This window comes from Gymnoscopelus braueri, assembly GCF_963280865.1.
Source record: "Gymnoscopelus braueri genome assembly, chromosome: 5".
NCBI lineage: Eukaryota > Metazoa > Chordata > Actinopteri > Myctophiformes > Myctophidae > Gymnoscopelus > Gymnoscopelus braueri.
In genome coordinates this window covers 26,889,352-26,906,610 of record NC_137606.1, presented here as the reverse complement: position 1 = coordinate 26,906,610, position 17,259 = coordinate 26,889,352, and the positions used below count along the sequence as shown (strand labels likewise).

At 38.9% G+C, this 17,259-nt stretch overlaps 2 protein-coding genes across 2 annotated transcripts in view; both read left to right on the top strand.

The window, feature by feature from the left end:
• The window catches only part of slco1c1 (solute carrier organic anion transporter family, member 1C1), a gene marked incomplete at its 3' end in the record, with an annotated part of 33,974 nt that extends 28,196 nt beyond the window's left edge, over positions 1-5,778 (top strand). The window contains exons 10-13 of the mRNA XM_080429151.1: positions 295-467; positions 3,268-3,332; positions 3,454-3,571; positions 5,550-5,778. Of these exons, the coding sequence (XP_080285277.1) occupies positions 295-467; positions 3,268-3,332; positions 3,454-3,571; positions 5,550-5,778 (585 nt within the window). The remainder of the gene's footprint in view (positions 1-294; positions 468-3,267; positions 3,333-3,453; positions 3,572-5,549) is intronic.
• Positions 5,779-11,468: 5,690 nt separating this feature from the next.
• mrpl28 (mitochondrial ribosomal protein L28) lies at positions 11,469-16,123 on the top strand. Its single transcript, XM_080429070.1, has 6 exons — positions 11,469-11,582; positions 12,817-13,129; positions 13,942-14,094; positions 14,536-14,670; positions 15,119-15,205; positions 15,738-16,123. Exons 2-6 carry the CDS (start codon positions 12,845-12,847, stop codon positions 15,831-15,833), a joined length of 756 nt encoding a protein of 251 aa, XP_080285196.1. The 5' UTR covers positions 11,469-11,582; positions 12,817-12,844; the 3' UTR covers positions 15,834-16,123.
• Positions 16,124-17,259: the final 1,136 nt, after the last annotated feature.

The following is a 17,259-nucleotide window of genomic DNA, read 5'->3' as shown; positions in this document are numbered from 1 at the left end:
AACGTTTTGTCATTGTCTTACCAACAGTATAATACAAATTTAAATGAAATTCAATTTAATGTTCCCCCATTTTTATCCAGCAGTTAAATTACGTTTTTAGACAGTCAATAAATGTTAGTTTTTTAATTTTATTTTTAACAGACGCATTGAAAATAACCAATCGAAGTAATATCTAAACTTGTGTGTATACCGGTATGCGTGTCTGTCTACAGTATGTCTTGGCACGCATTTGTGTGTGTGTCTGTGAGCTGTGCCATACATGCCCATGTGTTTGCTATTGTGTGTTCTCTCCAGGTCTTCCATAACTGCAGCTGTGTGGGTGTGGCTGGTAACCTTACAGCCAGTGTGGGCCAGTGTCCTCACAGGGATGACTGTGATAGGATCTTCCCCTACTTCCTTGCTCTGTCCGTCATCACATCCTTTATCATCTCACTCGGAGGGACACCGGGCTACATGTGCCTCATCAGGTCGGTCAAAAAAAGGCTCAAATTCATTCTGTCCTACAGTATGTCTGTTACCAGCTTAAAGCCCAGGTTTGAATTAGGCTTAATGCTGAAGACTGTCTCTAGTGTGAACTTCCACAAAATGCTATGAATTGGCGTGTGTGAGGTTGCAAACAAGAAAGTTGTGCTCCAGCGAGGGCTCCAGTGGTCAGAGTGGATCAAAGCAAGCCGCTGTGCTCCAGCGAGGGCTCCAGTGGTCAGAGTGGATCAAAGCAAGCCGCTGTGCCCGGCGGCAGAGCTCACAGACAGACTCTTGACGCTCTGGCAGCTTGTTTGTAGATTATTTAAAATGTATATTAAATCATTCATATTTTAAGTAAGAAATAAGCCATGCAGTTGCTCAATCTGGATTAATTTCAGACCTACAGTACAACTGCTAGTTTAAAACTTTGTTATCAATATTTGACTTTTTCTGTGGTGTTGAGTGTATATGCCCACTCCACGCCTACTTCATAGCACAATGCACTTCTGATTGCCTTGTTGCTCTGTCTCAAAGCGTCAAAGTAAACTTTTTTGACGTCTGCTGCTGGTGTGAATTCAGCGTTAGTTATATTTACTCACATCGCCTCAGGCATAAATGCTAAATATGACTTCATGTCACAGCTTTACATCAATACAGGAATCTCTGTGTATGTCTCTCGACATGCCCAAATATGCAGCTGACAGTACTGACAAACTCTATTAGTGGACAACTCCATAAATAAAGTATTAATGGTGTTTTTATAAATGTATTAAGGTATATTTGGCCTTTTAATCTTTCTTATTCATCAACTACAAAAAACTGACGCCATTATATGCTACTATTACAGCAGACATACAGTTAGCTAGAACAGCTGTTTTCATAGTGAGGGGGTGCCAGGGTTTCCCCAGCCAAAAGCAGTATAGTTCAAATATAACTAAAATTGGATTCACTTGAAGTAAGTTATGACATTCACAACAGGCACAATTATGACATTCATACAATTTGAAGAGAATCATTTGGTGGTCCAGGAATGTCAATGCGGGGTCTGTGGCATTAAACAGTTGGAAAACCAAGAAAACACTTCTGACAATTTTATATTTGAGTTCCCAATAGACTTAATCCACTTCAACCACTTGACACGTGTGTGACGTGTGTGTGTGTGTGTGTGTGTGTGTGTGTGTGTGTGTGTGTGTGTGTGTGTGCGTGCGTGCGTGCGTGCGTGCGTGCGTGCGTGCGTGCGTGCGTGCGTGCGTGCGTGCGTGCGTGCGTGCGTGCGTGCGTGCGTGCGTGCGTGCGTGCGAGAGAGCGAGAGAGAGAGAGAGAGAGAGAATGTGTGTCTTTTTCTGTAGGGTGATAGGATGGCCTGTAGCAGAGGCCTGAGTTAGCTGAAAGCTCAGTGGATTGAGGAGAAAGGAAATAAATGAATAGGTTACAGTATGACTAAGAGCATTGTCCTCTCTCTCTCTCTCTCTCTCTCTCTCTCTCTCTCGCTCTCTCTCTCGCTTTCTCTTAGGATTCTTTGTATCTAATTTAAAATGTTTTATAAAGCATGTTGTAAGAGCAGTGTATATCAACCCTGGCAAACGTTACAATGTAAGGGATTATAATGTATGCTTAATATTTGAAGAAAAGTGCACATCCACATGCACTTGCGATGCTCCACAATGGAGTCTGAGTAAAGTGTTACTGAACAATATATCGTTATAAACTGATGTACTAATAATAAACTTTGGTCAACTTCAGCGATCTTATACAATTTCTAGCCAGTGTGTAATTTCTAAAGCAATAGGAAAGATAGGAGATGCAGATCTTACTTTCTATGAACACATGTACTGTATGTATGTATGTACACATGCACACACACGTGCACACACGTACAGGCACGCACATTCCAGACCTCCTAAAGCTATATCAGCAGACCAGTTTGGAATGCGTTGACCTCACTGCAGCTAAATTAGGTTACTGGCTGCGTCTGTGTCTTAGATTATTTGGTCTCACCTCGTCTTGCTTCTAGTTATCCTGGTATATTTTTTTATACAGTAGATTTATTTTAGACTGGTGTTATAATGTTTGATGAGACTAGAAAGTGGACAGTGAGATTAAATATTGCACTACTGACATGTGCCAACAGAGGGCAGTGTCAACTTATATTATAAGATTTACATATATATTAATAAGACTGATAATAATTAAAGTATGTAGGCAGTACAACAATCTCGAGACAGAGAAAATGTAGAGTGCTGTCCAGACTCAGAGGACTACATTTGGGAACACGTTTGTAATTGTAGGATGTATGGGTATTATTGAATTTCTTCCTGTTGAATTAAATTTAATAGCTCAAGGATATACTGTATTTGTATATTTGTGTCCCATTTGGCACATTAGGGTACACAATTTTTTTTTTTTAAAACAGTATTGCTAACCTCTTTGACCAACACCCTGAAAACCTCTTGAAAGCATTATTGAATTTTGATTCTATTAACAATAATTACCAATAAGTATACTAAATTTCTGTGATTATACCTGAAGTTCTTTTTGTAAGGGGTTTTCTTTGGGAGATTTTCATTAGGAGTTTTTCCTTGTCCAGCTGACAGTCTAAAGGTCAAGGCGAGAAAGGCAAGGTTGTTTTTTTTCCCTTGTTAAATGCCTTTAGGGCACGGTCCCACCGCACTTTTATTTTACCTCTGGGGCGGAATCTGCCAATGCTTTGTCAATGTTGTCAATGTTGGCAAATGTGCGGTGGGACCGCGCCCTAATGCAGTATAATAGTAATTTTCACACGTTTTTTTTTGCCTCCTTCAGGTGCATCAAACCACAGTTGAAATCTTTGGCACTGGGTTTTCATGCTCTGGCCACACGTACCCTTGGTAAGTCTGGATCAAAGCCCCTCTGATGTTTATCCACCCGGCAGAATATGGGCCAGTTCAATTAATTGTTTGAGTTTACGGGGATGGATGTGTGACAGAACAAGTGTTTGTGATCTCACAGCAGGGATCCCAGCACCCATTTACTTTGGAGCAATCATAGACACTACGTGTCTGAAATGGGGCCAGAAGCGCTGTGGAGGTTTAGGAGCCTGTAGGATCTACAACACCACTGCCTACAGGTACTAACCGCATGCATTTGAACTTCTGCTATTTCAATCTTGTAATTCCATTTATATCTTTATTTTAATCTTTGAAATTAATTTATAATTTTTAATTAGTCACAGGGTCATATGGTAGAGTGGGATTATACTGTACTTATACTGTTCAGGGACCAGGAAAAACAGATACAGATATCTCTCCATATATGGGCATAAAAAGGGTAAGGGAAAGAGTATGTATTAGCTGTAAAATAAATACATAACATTGCTGGTGCCTACGTCATTTTTGCACGATATTAAAAATTGATAATATCGTAAAAAATAATTGAGTTGCACAGTACTAGAATACTACAGACACATTTAAAAGTATTAGCTAGAAATACTTTTGAAAATACGCTTTTATAACACATACATACACTTCAAAAGTTTAGCAGCAGTCATTTTCTAGCAACCTGCATGTAGTAGAGAAGACCAACAATAAGCACCTAATCACCAGTTCAGTTATTTGGTGTTAGTTAGCTGGTATAAGTAATTCACACCATTACTGGAGCCAATATTCATTCAAACAAAAACATATGTCCCTTCTACAACTCACCAAGTGCACTTCCAAGTGCAACCTGGAGGTGTGCATACTTAAGGCGTAAAATGCCAAAATTCAACGTCAGTTTACATCATCACCTTGCATAAGCTAGGAAACGTATACAAGGATATTAAAAGGCTTGACACAAGCTTTCAGATTAAATCAATCTCGTTCTTCAGCGATGAATAGTCCATTACAACGATGCTTATCAAAAACTGACCTCTGTGACCTTGAAATTTGATCATCAAATTGCACCATTTGTCATACTGAGTTATAGATCTAATACATGGTGTTTTATGACCTTGTGTTGTGACTTGATAATGATACAGTGTATTCAGTCATTGTGGACAGAGTGATATACATATCGTCGCTGTCGGGTGGAAACCTTGTATGTTCAAAACCGTTATTTTCAGGAAATGGAAAGAAAAACCTGTGTTAATGGAACCAATGTAGTTATTATAGTCACAAGCTCTTGTTTATAGTTTTCACTGCTTAATCCCTATCTTGGGCATTGACGTTTTAAAAAAATTGCTTATGGTTCACAAGATTGTAAACAATGTGGCTCTCATATTTATGCAGTTACTTTTCCAGGGTGAGTGATGTTCATAGCTTCTCCACCAGAGGTATTTCCACAGACTAGGTCCCATGCAGATGCATAAGCTGTATGGGAAAGGACTTTATATTCCGCAGCAGTCATGTGGAATGGGTTGCCTGCATTCATCAAGTCGATTGGCCCATTTGCTAGCTTTAAGTCCTTTACAAAAACTTTAAAAATCTTCAAAAACTGTGAAAATAGCAGATCTGCAAGTGTCGCAACATATTGTGAGCTTATAGATTGGTTAAATTAACTATATCTTAGCACGACACTGTCATGATACAACAATGTATAAAATAGGGCATTCATATATGAAAAAAATATGTAAAGATGAAATATGGAGATACACGGTTTCTGCCCGACACAATGAAACTGAAAGGTTATGCTACTGTACTTTAACAAGCATTGTAGTTGGACACTCCATGCCAAAATTGAGGGGGCGACAATATTGACGGTACGAAATAGACAGCATTTAAAATTGCCACCTGTTACCACAGGATGCCAAAATGTAGTTACAAAACAGGAAGTAAACGCAGTTGAGTTTGTGAGATTGCAATAGTAATTGGATGGGAGACCGTCCATCCAATTCCTGCACCCTACACACCCTCATACTGTAGGCCTACATACACATAACATGCTTACAGGCTGAAATCACATTTAAGGTTTCTTATGGAAACCAGAAAAACATGGGGGAATTTTTTTTTTAGCCATAACTTTCAAATTATGGACACGCCTTTCGATAAAGTAAAGTATGTTTAAGCAGTGACTTATCTTTCCAGCTAAATTCTATTTGAATAAATGTCGCTATTGTCTTTGTTTTTCAGGATAGCGTACCTAGGCTTGACTCTGAGCCTGCGGACCGTTTCGTTTTTTCTTTGCATTCCGGGTTTCATTCTCCTCAGGAAACAACTGAGGAGAGAGGAGAGGAATGCTGTTCATGGAGCTCTGGCCAACGGTGGAACAGAGCTGGAAGCACTAAGGAACGAGAACACAGTTTCCATTTCTGACCAACAATGTACATCAGACAGTGTTGAGAGAGAGACACGACTGTGACAGATCAAGCAGCACTCATCTAGTTTCTCTTCACACACACGTGCACACACATTCACACACACACACACACACACACACACACACACACACACACACACACACACACACTCACACACACACACACACACACACACACACACACACACACACACACACACACACACACACACACACACACACACACACACACACACACACACACACACACACACACACACACACACACACACACACACACACACAAAACAGATGTGCAGGGAATTACAGACTATGACTGACTGTCCCTTTAAAGAATACATTCTATATTTATACTACTGGATCTGTGTAGGTTTTGTGAAACTGACAGAAAAGGTGTTTTTTATATGACTTAATATTTTTTTTTAAATGAAAATGCATTATTTCCTTCTCTTTACAAAGAAATGTTTCAATATTGTTAATCCTTGAATGTGGAAAAAAGAAAACACCAGATGGGATTTTCTTCTTCTTACTGCAGTGGAAGGATTATTACAATTCTGACCACCAGCACCATTATGCTGCGATTTAAGTTTTTTTTTTCCACAATTGGAGCCCTTGTTCACAAGTTAGAAAAGACTTGTAGGTCCAGCCTAGCCAAAGAGACACAACAATCAGTAAGTTAAACAGTTTTGCCAAACGTGTGAAGAATATATTAAATGGAGTTCACCAGGCAAAGTAGACCAACAGAAAGAATAAAACCAAATAGTTTAATTTTATTATTTTGAGCTTTTCCCCTTTTTTTCTCCCAAATAAGTTGTTCTGTCATTTTCCACATCCCATCATACTGTTGTCCCATGTCGCTGCTGACCCCTACTGGTGATCTTAGGCAGTGTGTAGGCAAGCATGTGTGACATGATCCATAGAGTTATAATATGGTGACATCGCCAGTACGCTTCTTTTCACTTGAGAGTGAGGAGGTTCAACATGTAACGCATGCGGAGGTACACGCTATTCTTCCCATTTCTCCCTACTAAACAGGTGCCCTAACCAGCCTATAAAAGTCACTAGAGAAGCGACAGATAACTCCTTCCCTGCCACGGCCTCTGTCCCCACCTGGCTTCTCTCCTGCAAATACAGCCAATTGTTTGTGTTTATATAGGGAACAGGCTTAAGGCGGAGACTCGCCCAAGATGACGTAGTTCCGGTCGCCATCTGGCTTCACTCACTGTGACTACAGTTATAAATAAGGAAGCAGTGCACAACAACATTGACAGTTCTTTTTTTGTTTCTAAATTTGTATCCCACGATTTTGTAACCTATTTTTTCACCCAGTGCCACTTGTCTAAGTAATCCTGGCCGCTACACTCCTTGTCTCCTTCTGCCAGCCTAGGGAGAGCTCATGCCTCCTTCAATGCATGAGAGCTAGCAAGCCGCTTCTTATTACCTGACAGAGGGGAATCCCCCTGGTTAGACGTAGCACGCGGAAGGAACACGTTATTCCAACCAGTTCCTTTCCCCTCCATCAGGCGCCCCGGCTAACCAGGGGGAGGCAGTATAGAGGATTACTGCATGTTTTTGTGAGGGTACCTACCCTAGGGGACACGGGGAGAACATGCAAAGTCCATACAGGGAGGCCCTTTCACCAACCCCACCTAAGGTATGGGCACTGATGACGCGGAGGAGAGAACACGCCCACAGCGTCCCCGGCGGTAATCGAACCCAGGACCTTCTAGCTGTGACATTGACAGTTCTAGACTCACCTTTATATTTGATATCTCCGACATCTGATCTTCGTAGTTTTGCTTCCAAGATGAAAATGCATACATTTTAACTCCGTCTGAACACTTGCTATTGCATCCGACAATGCAGCGCCGTCGTACCACTGCTAAATCATTAGAGCGACAGTCAAGTTTGAGATAGAAGAGAGATGGAAGATAATGTACACAGTCTACGCACCACCGTCACGAGTTGGTTGCTCGACAAGAAGCATAGAACTACAGACTGACGTTACTACCGGTCAAACTAGTCAGACTGAAAAATCGAAAGTGGGCGGAGAAAGAGATAACCCCGAATCTTAAATCTGACATCACTAAGCCCGTTCCTTATTTGGACGCCCGGCCAAGCAGATGCACCATGAAGGATTCAAACCACTAGTCTACGCAGTGGTGGGCAGGAACTTTACCCCTGCGCTACCTGAGTGCCCAAATGAGCTTTTGACCATTATTGTGAACACATGTGAGCTGAGCATATTTCCCTTCTAGATGCTTTATGGTTTTGAAGTTTTGAATAACTGCCTCAGTTACTTACAGTAAAACTGACCTCTAGATAATGTCTGTATTGTCTGCCATTATTAAATGCCGAATATTTGTTTTCTTATCACACATTTTATATAAGGAGAATGTTAATGTTACTTTACCTATATACCTCTCTGCTTTTACTGAGTCATTGTTACAGTCTCACTCAGCCTCAATGGGACATCAGTTGGTGTTGTTTTTATGTGAATCTGTTGCACTGCCATTCTTTCAAATTACTGTATACAGAGAAAAGTATTAGAAATGACTGGAAACAGTATTTTGTGTGCAATGTATTTACCCATACTGCCCTACAAAGTCAAAGTGCCGTAACTACGCAAAGAATTAAACTGTTTAAAGAAAATACTTTTAAGTGTAATTGTTTATCTCGAAAAATCATAAAGGCTGATTTGTCCTTTGAGACAAATAAATAAGTTGGTGTGTCTAAAAACATTGTTACTGCACTTTGGCTTTGTAGGACAGCATATCTCGGTGATACAATAAATAATATGAATTTACATATGAATCTCATTGGGCCTCAACTGTGTCCTCTATAATAATTGTAACCATTTAAAAACTATAGGCTATACTTTGTTGTACGTCAAATAGCAAAAATAGCTGCTCAATAAGGTCACAAGCTGTGAGCTTGTAGATCTGCTATTTTTGCTGAATGTTGCCCAAATGTTAATCGATTTATTTATTTTGCCGAATGTTCACCCTTTATGATATGCCCAGAATAGGGATGCTAGGGTTCATTCAGTGGTTAATGTAGATTGCTTGCTATTGTACCATGTAGTTGTCATGTGTTGTGCCTTGGCTGAGGACAGTTGAGTGATATCTTTTTGTGTTTTTTGTTTGTTTTTTGTAGTATTGTAACACTCTGCTGTGTACTTTCGTGACAGCTGTTGTTGTCATAGAGCCAAAGTCCACCTCTGGTCATTCATTGGTATTAATTTTGCATTTAGTGTTTGACACACGTTTCTGAGCATGGTTAAGTGTGCTTGTGCACGAGTATACGTGCCTGTGAATATGCATTTCTGTGCCAAAATCTGTAAACGGAAAGATTCTCAGGTTTTCTTTTCAATGTTATTCTCAAAGTGAAAAGTTTCATTCCAAGATTAGATTCATAGATTCATTCTTCATTTGACACAAATCACTCAAAGAAAAATCTAAGTTATTATCACCTGCCTCAAGGAAAGGCATGGCCTCAAAAGAATAGAAATATAATTTGTTTATTTTCCTCTTGAGAGTTTATTTTCATTTTGGAATGGGAACTTTAATTTGAGGTTGAACAGTGCTTTGAACACCATGCATTCTTTGTCTTGTAAGCAGTGGCCAGATGTATAGACTTTTGACAAATCACAAGAATCAGGTATCAAGGAAACCACGTTAAGGATGTTATTTCAATTATGTATGGCATTTTCTCATACATTAATAATCAGACTGTACAGTTTTATTTTCTTGGATTATCTTTGTAATGAGTATCTTTTAAATGATATACACAAATAAAACAGTTTATCATCCAATAAAATGTTATGTTGACAGTATTCATTCATATTCACTAGATTAGACATTGATTCTTACAGTATATTCATTGTTGATAGTCTGCATAGTAGGCCTATCCATCCATATATTCAGTGTTGATATACACGACTATATACAGACAAAGACAACATTAAAAAAAACTACTTTAATGTCTTAGTAAGATTTCGATGAATTGAGTACAAAGGACCCCAATGGAAACAAGCCATAGTGCTTTCTTGGGTTTAAAATCCTCTTAACAGACCTTGTATTGAACGGTACTTCGCTGTGCCTGTTCATAAAGTATTCAATCAATCAATCAATCATGTCAGGCCACCAAGACCAAGAGCCAAGAACACAACATTCTTCAATGCACCGCAGATTGTAGCAGTCAGTTGACTTCAACCCTGGCCCTGTGTCAGACCACAGCAAAACCACAGTCTACCTAAAGACTCTTTGACGAAGTACCTTTCAAAGCCTAACAAAGTAGACACTTTCTACTAAGGAATAGTACTAAAGGTACCTAAAGGAATAAAAAAATACAGTGTAACATAACACAAACAAAATAAAACATGTCCTCCCAGTCGGGGAATTGAACCCCGGTCTCCCGCGTGACAGGCGGGGATACTGACCACTATACTAACTAGGATTGACATAAAGTACCCATGCCAAAAACGGGACTTGACTGCCATCAGCTGGTGAAACTGAGAAAGAATTATGATTTGAAGCTTCAATCAAAAAACAATGATAATACTCAACAACTATGCCATCAAATTCCATTGTTAAAAGATTAGGCTTTTTTTTGGTACAAATTTATCTAAGTCTGTCCATTTTACTTACTTATTTGCTATAATGATAATGTAGATCTGATAAGAAATATTGTATTGTTATCATTATTGTTCAACCACACATACAGCAGGCACACTTCTTCAGGATTGGATTTGACTCTGGACAAACAAACCCCACCTCTTTGTTCTCAAATAGCCAATAGCAATCGGCTATTTTGCATAGTTTGGACTTCCGGGTGTCTTTAGGAGAATTTTGTTTTTATTTGAGGAAAATATGTACTTGTGGGGCTTTTTTTGTCCTAAATATTTATTTTCTGTCACATTCCCGTGGTATATTAGTAAAGTTATGTTTTTTTTAAACCATGACTGAAAATCATTGGCAGTAGCCAAGCTATATATATCCCAGCCGCACGTTATACAAATGCCCGGATGAGCCTCGGTGGTCCGGGGTGCAGGCTTCAAACCTGTAGCTGCTTAGCGGCAGAGTGGTTCAATTCCACCTTTCGGGCGAAGTATCGATTCTACAATGTCAGCATGTCTAATAGACAAATATTTAATACATAACATTAGTGTGTCCGAGCTCGCAATATATACGATGTTTGAAGCAAGACTGCCGAATTTGCCAAACTGATATAGTTAGACACAGCGTTCTGTGTAGTAACAGGACTTTGGGTGTACTCCTTGGTACGTTTTGAAAAATAAAAATCTTTAGAAAATATGCGACGCATTGTGAGCTTGTAGATCTATAGGTTTAAAGAAGAAGAAGTATACGTTTTGTAATAAGAATCCAAATCTACAAAGTAACTAGTAACTCAAGTTTTCAAATAATTGTAGTGGAGTAAAAAGTACAATATTGCCTCTGAGATGAAGTGGAGTAGGCCTAGAAGCAAAAGTATTGAAAATTGGAAATACTCCAGTAAAGTCAAAATACCTATAAAGTGTACCTTTAATATATATATATATTATTACACCATGATTTTGAGCAACCTTGCGTCACCATTCTTTCAACTGGAACCGGGTCAGACGTCAATGTCAGCCAATCAGCCATAAGAACTTCCTTTCTGTTGTCCAATCATTCTCCTGCAGACAGACACACTGTTTCTCTTATCCAATCATTCTCCTGCAGACAGACACACTGCGGAAGCGGAGTGTGCAGTGTGTAGTGAAGTGATGTGTGTATGGTGTCCTTGGTTATGAGCTATCGTGGGACAATAATACAGTTTATACTTTCCTAAACCCCATATTATTGGTAAGATACACTTTTATATTATTCATACATATATAATAAAGTCAAAAATGTGTAAACTAGCTTCCAATTGGGTTATTACCCCCTGGCTACTTATACAATATGCTGTTTTAGAGTTATTTGTTGATTAAAGGGGGCAATGAATTGCACTAACCGAAACGTGTGCATTAAACACATATCTGTATGTTATGTTATCCAATCTATCACGTGTCACTCTGACACTCACTCAGATAAGTAGTGGGCACTACTTGGTTGGAAGAGTGGTCACCTCGATTTGCTGTTTTGTCCAAAATGTAAAGAAAATAAAAAAAGAAAAAAGTAAAATGGTAAAAGTAATGTAAGTATACATGATGTGAACATGCACGGTACATCATTATCAGATTTCATTTTACCCTTTAACTTGTTTATGCCCAAAATGATTGGATGTACAGGTTTTGTAGAAATATTAGAGTAGAAAGTAGAAATATTAGACCTTAATTCTAATTGTCAAATGTTCAATCATGTTCTAATCATGTATACTTTACATTTCTTAACCACTTAAAGGAGGAGTTCACCCCAAAAATTACTTATTTTCTATCAATTACACACCCCATGTAGCCTTGATTTCATGGATTTATTTTTGTTTTTGTGGCATTCCTAAGACAATAATTTGATGACCGTGTGTATTTCCGGTAGGAGACACAAATAATCTACTTTGTGTCTCCTACCGGATACATTAGCCGGTAGGAGACAGGAATCAAATTATTAGCTTAGGAATGCCACAAAAACAAAAAAGAATCCATGGATTCAAGGCTTCATAGGGTGTGCAATTGATAGAAAATAAGTCATTTTTTGGGTGAACTCCTCCTTTAAACCCCATATGGGTAACCGGAGTCCCTCAGGGCTCAATACTAGTGTCTTTTTTGTTTTGTTATTGTGGTGAAAGCTTTAACTGTAAATCATAATAATAATAATAATAATCTTTATTTATATAGCATCTTTCATGACATAAATGCAGCTCAAAGTGCTTTACAGGGAGAAGTACAGAAAATAAAATAAAGCAAAAGTGCTTTACAGAAAAAGCAACACAAATCAACAATAAAGCAGAAATAAAAAAACATCAAAGCAGTTTAACAATGGCATAAATAGCCGAATTTTAATATAAATAGATTACAATTAAATTAGAACCGAGTGGCCATCTGTGTGTGATATTACCCATTTACTTTTTATTTACTCTCACGATTTCTCTTCCATGTAGATCTATACTTTGCTTGGAACCATCTACCATGCCTCTTCATAAATATCCTCCAAAGATCTGGGGGGCTCTTAAAATGACAGAGGGCATCTATGCTCGTCTTCCTCAACATTACCTCCAGTCTTTGGAGAAGAAAGAGCGCACCCCAGTCCACTGGAAGCCCCTGGGTATCACGCACATCCCTCATCCGGTGACAGGGAAGAAGAAGCGAGTACAGGATGTCCCCATCCCCATCTACTACCCCCCAGAGACCCATGATGGACTCTGGGGAGGAGAAGGATGGGTAGCAGGGTGGAGATATGCCAACAATGACAAAGTGAGTAGCTAGACAAAGGACTTTTCTCTCCTTAAACTTTTGATTCTTGTCTAACTTGGTATTTGTAACTTTCCTGATATTCCCCACGTGTGTGGTGTTAAAGAACCAATTTTTTAGTTCAGCCATTTTTAACTGACATAATACAATATATTAACCACTTAAACCCCATCATCCATATTGTGGGGAAAGCTTTTGCAGAAAATAGCTGATCGACAAACTCACACGTTTCATTGCAACTCGTTGTGAGCTTGTCGATCAGCTATTTTCAGCGAAAGCTTTCCCCACAATAACAGAAAAGAGAAAATATCCTTGCATAAACCCCTGAGGGACTCCGGTCAACCATATGGGGTTTAAGTGGTTAATAGCCGCTTTACTGCACCATTGAATACTAAAACTCTTGGAGATTGTTTTCTGTCACTAGTAAAAGCAGCTGACATGATACCAAAATTCTTTGGGAAAACAAAAATATTAATAATAGTAAAAGCTCTTACTTACAAAGTGTTACATGAATGGTTTATATTTATTTATATATATATATATATATATATATATATATATATATATATATATATATTGTGTGTGTGTCTGTCTGTCTGTCTGTCTGTCTGTGTAAAAAATATAATCTATATCTATCTATATAAAGGTAAGCCTGTTTGAAAAGTATTTGTTCTAATTTATAAAGTGCCACAGAAATGTTTAAAAGCTCCTCAACACATCTTTATTTGCACTAAAGCTTTATTAAAGACTGTCGTCATTGACAATAGAACACATCGGTAGCTACTAGATATAAATGAACTGGCATCTCTTCACAGATGTCTACCCGTCTCCGGAAGACGTGGAAACCTAAGTTGTTTAGAAGAGAGCTGTACAGTGAGATCCTCGACCATACGTTCACCATCACAGTCACGGGACGAACCCTGGACCTAATCGACGCAGCCTATGGATTTGATTTCTACATCCTGAAAGTAAGAGACAGCTTTCACTTGTACTGTGTAGGGCTGCAATTTAAAATTTTAAAGTGCATTATAAATCAAATCCATTGTTATTATTATTATTATATTATTATATATATATAATCAACTTGAAAAAATCTAAAATATCAACTAAATTATTTAGTTTGATTTACTTTGTCGGACAACGGTGTCGTGTAAACATGGCCGATCTATGTGCTCACAACGCATCACATTGTGAAGTGTTCTGAGCTTAGATCGGCTATTTTAGTAGTTTTTCAAACCGATTATTTGATTAAAATCAATTATTTGTTATAATCGATTAAATCTATTCGTTTGTAACTGTTGCACTTCCTGATACTGTGTCTCAAAGCGCCACAAACCCCTGCAAGGATAGTTTATAATAGTACTTTCCAAAGCACCCATGTTCCCTCTCTCATGTCCGTTCTTCATTAGACACAAAAGGAAGACATAAACTCAAAGCTGGGGATGGACCTGAGGCGGGCGATGCTGCTGCGCCTGGCTCGCAAAGACACAGAGCTGTACCCCGATGACCCTGTCAAGAAAGGCAAGGTCTACAGCAAGTATCAGGTACAGTAGGAAAGTTTGATTTGAACTGAACCACTTTAACTGGACTACCACAGGGGACTATTGTAGGCCTCCTCCTTTCCCCCCTCTATATTACATAAAATCTCTATACTGGAAAGTAGCCAGTTGCATACCTTTTGTGAACTTGTAGATCTGCTATTTCCACCTAATGTTCACGAATAAAGACGCTAGGGTTCATGTGGTTAAGTCATTGCTAATTCTTAAATCTTTTAGGTACTGAGTACTACTGACAGATTTAAGCATCACTTTATTAGCTTGAAAAGTTCTTGTCTGCAAGTGACACCATCGTGCAATGGAATATAAATTAACATTTAGCAGTTTTACGTAATGTTCTGTTCTGTAATATATGACAACAAAATGTGTATGAGGAAGAGGAATCTCAGATCATGTCATATCTTTTCTCCCTGCCAATGCTCATTGTTCTGAGCAGGAGTTTGAGGTCCCAGAGGAGGAAGCAGAATGGTTCGGTCTGAGTCTGGATGAGGCTGTGGAGAAACAGAGACAGCTGGAGCACATGGTAAAGAAATCCTTAAAAGAGAATAGAGTCTGCACACTGGTGATGCTGAAAAGCTCTGCTGTATTTTTATTGCCTCGTCAATGTTTCGATCTATTCAGATCTTCATCTGTATACTGTACATGGGAATGGGCATACACACATACGTTTTTTATATTCAGGTCACCATCTACACACTGATAGGCTAACCCCAATAGGGAAAGTGAGGTCACAACAGTCAACTCGACTCATCATCAATTGGCTGGCTTTGCATAAAGTAAAAATAAATATAAACAGTGTGCACCCATCCCAGAATCCAAATAGCAATACACATATTTACATTTGAAGAAATCCTTATACACACACACTTGACTACATGCATACATTCAGTACATGTCCAATTCATGATGCGCAGTTCATTTATATATTGCATGAATGTTTTTCGGTTCAGAAACACTTTATTTGTAAACCTGCATCCATGTATGTTCTCAGTTTACTTTGCTGTGTTCTAGCTTGTTTTTCTTAACTTGGTTTTGTTATGGATGTTGTCTCTCAGGAGCCGGAGCCTTTGTTTAAGGGCTTAGTGGACGGCCTGGTGAAAGAGCTAGCCATCCAGAAGCTCTCTGAGCCCCAGCTGATAGAGAAGAAATAACTGCAAGGACCATACAGACAGAACACATTGGCCAACGTTCAGAGAGAAATTAATGTGTTTAGCCCCTCTGTGTTGACCATCTGACTGAAGGCGTTATGTTCCGTTCTGTAGTGAGAGAGATGAAATTGACATTGGACTGGACGCATTTATTTATTTTGGTTCAGTTGTTTCATATTTTTGCAACCCATTTCAATGTGGAACTATCTTCGTTTTGTAAATATTCCCTAAATGACTATGTTGTAATGCCTGTGTGTCTAAGGAATAAACATATTCTTATTTCTTAAACCCTCTCACAGTGATACATAGATCTGTTTTTCAGTACGAATTCTAAATGATTAAGTTTGAGATGGAAGGACCTTTGTTGATGTATTTTACAAGGTAATGTAATAGAATGAGCATTACATGTCCTTTTTTTAAATAACCAGTACCATAACAGTACACTTTCTTTGCCCAGCAGGTGGGGGTGTTCACCACAGAATATTATTCCTCCCATTATTTGTTTATTTTAGGACATGTACTGTATAGTATATATATTTTTACCTGGTGCAGCCTGGTCTAGGAAGAGACTGATCAACTACTCGTTCTCGTCACTTTCTCAACACTTTAGGTGTTTCATCTCCCTGTAGGTGGCGCCACCATTTCTGCGGTGTCAGTCATCTGCTGCGGTTCTGTCCGACTGTTGAAGTTAGCAGAAGTTAGGTGATTCGTCCCAATTTTCTGTACATCTTTGTAAAGTTTGTGTGTGTGTGTGTGTGTGTGTTAGTAAAAAGTGACTCCAGCTGACTGACACCGCAGCAGCAGCTGACTGAGTCTGACACCGCAGCAATGGTCACCTACAGGGCAGCGCTCCGTGGATTCGTGTATATGACTTGTCATTTCTTGTTTAATTACATAGTATAGTGAGACTTTTTCAATGACCATAGTGACACTGTTGGTGGGGTTTGAACTAACAGTCTTGTGAACATCTTGCATATTTCTTAACACAATGATCAGGACTTGTTCCTTTACAGTGTGAACAAGTATTTTCAATCCCTCCTACTAATTGACAAAGACGGACCTTTAATATGCCTCCTTCAATCCTACAATATTTTTTTTTATGACATTGTTGGCGTATAGTACAATATGACATTTTAAAGATAATTCCTTTTAACAGGATGTTCATGAAAGTCCTTGCGGGCTTGTTTCCAATGAGGGCCTGTGAGCAATTAGGGGTTAAGAGTCTTGCTCAGGGACAAATTTCATTTCATCGACACATATGCTGGCGTGGCCTGGAATCGTACCTGGGGCAACCAGGGCCTCTGGCTCCCTAGGCGGGCTCACTAACCACTCAGCTATGGCCACCCCTATTTTAAAACATAGAATAGTTTAGCATATTATTATAAGTGTTACACTAGTAGGCTAATCATTTAGACCTTTTTGTTTTCAG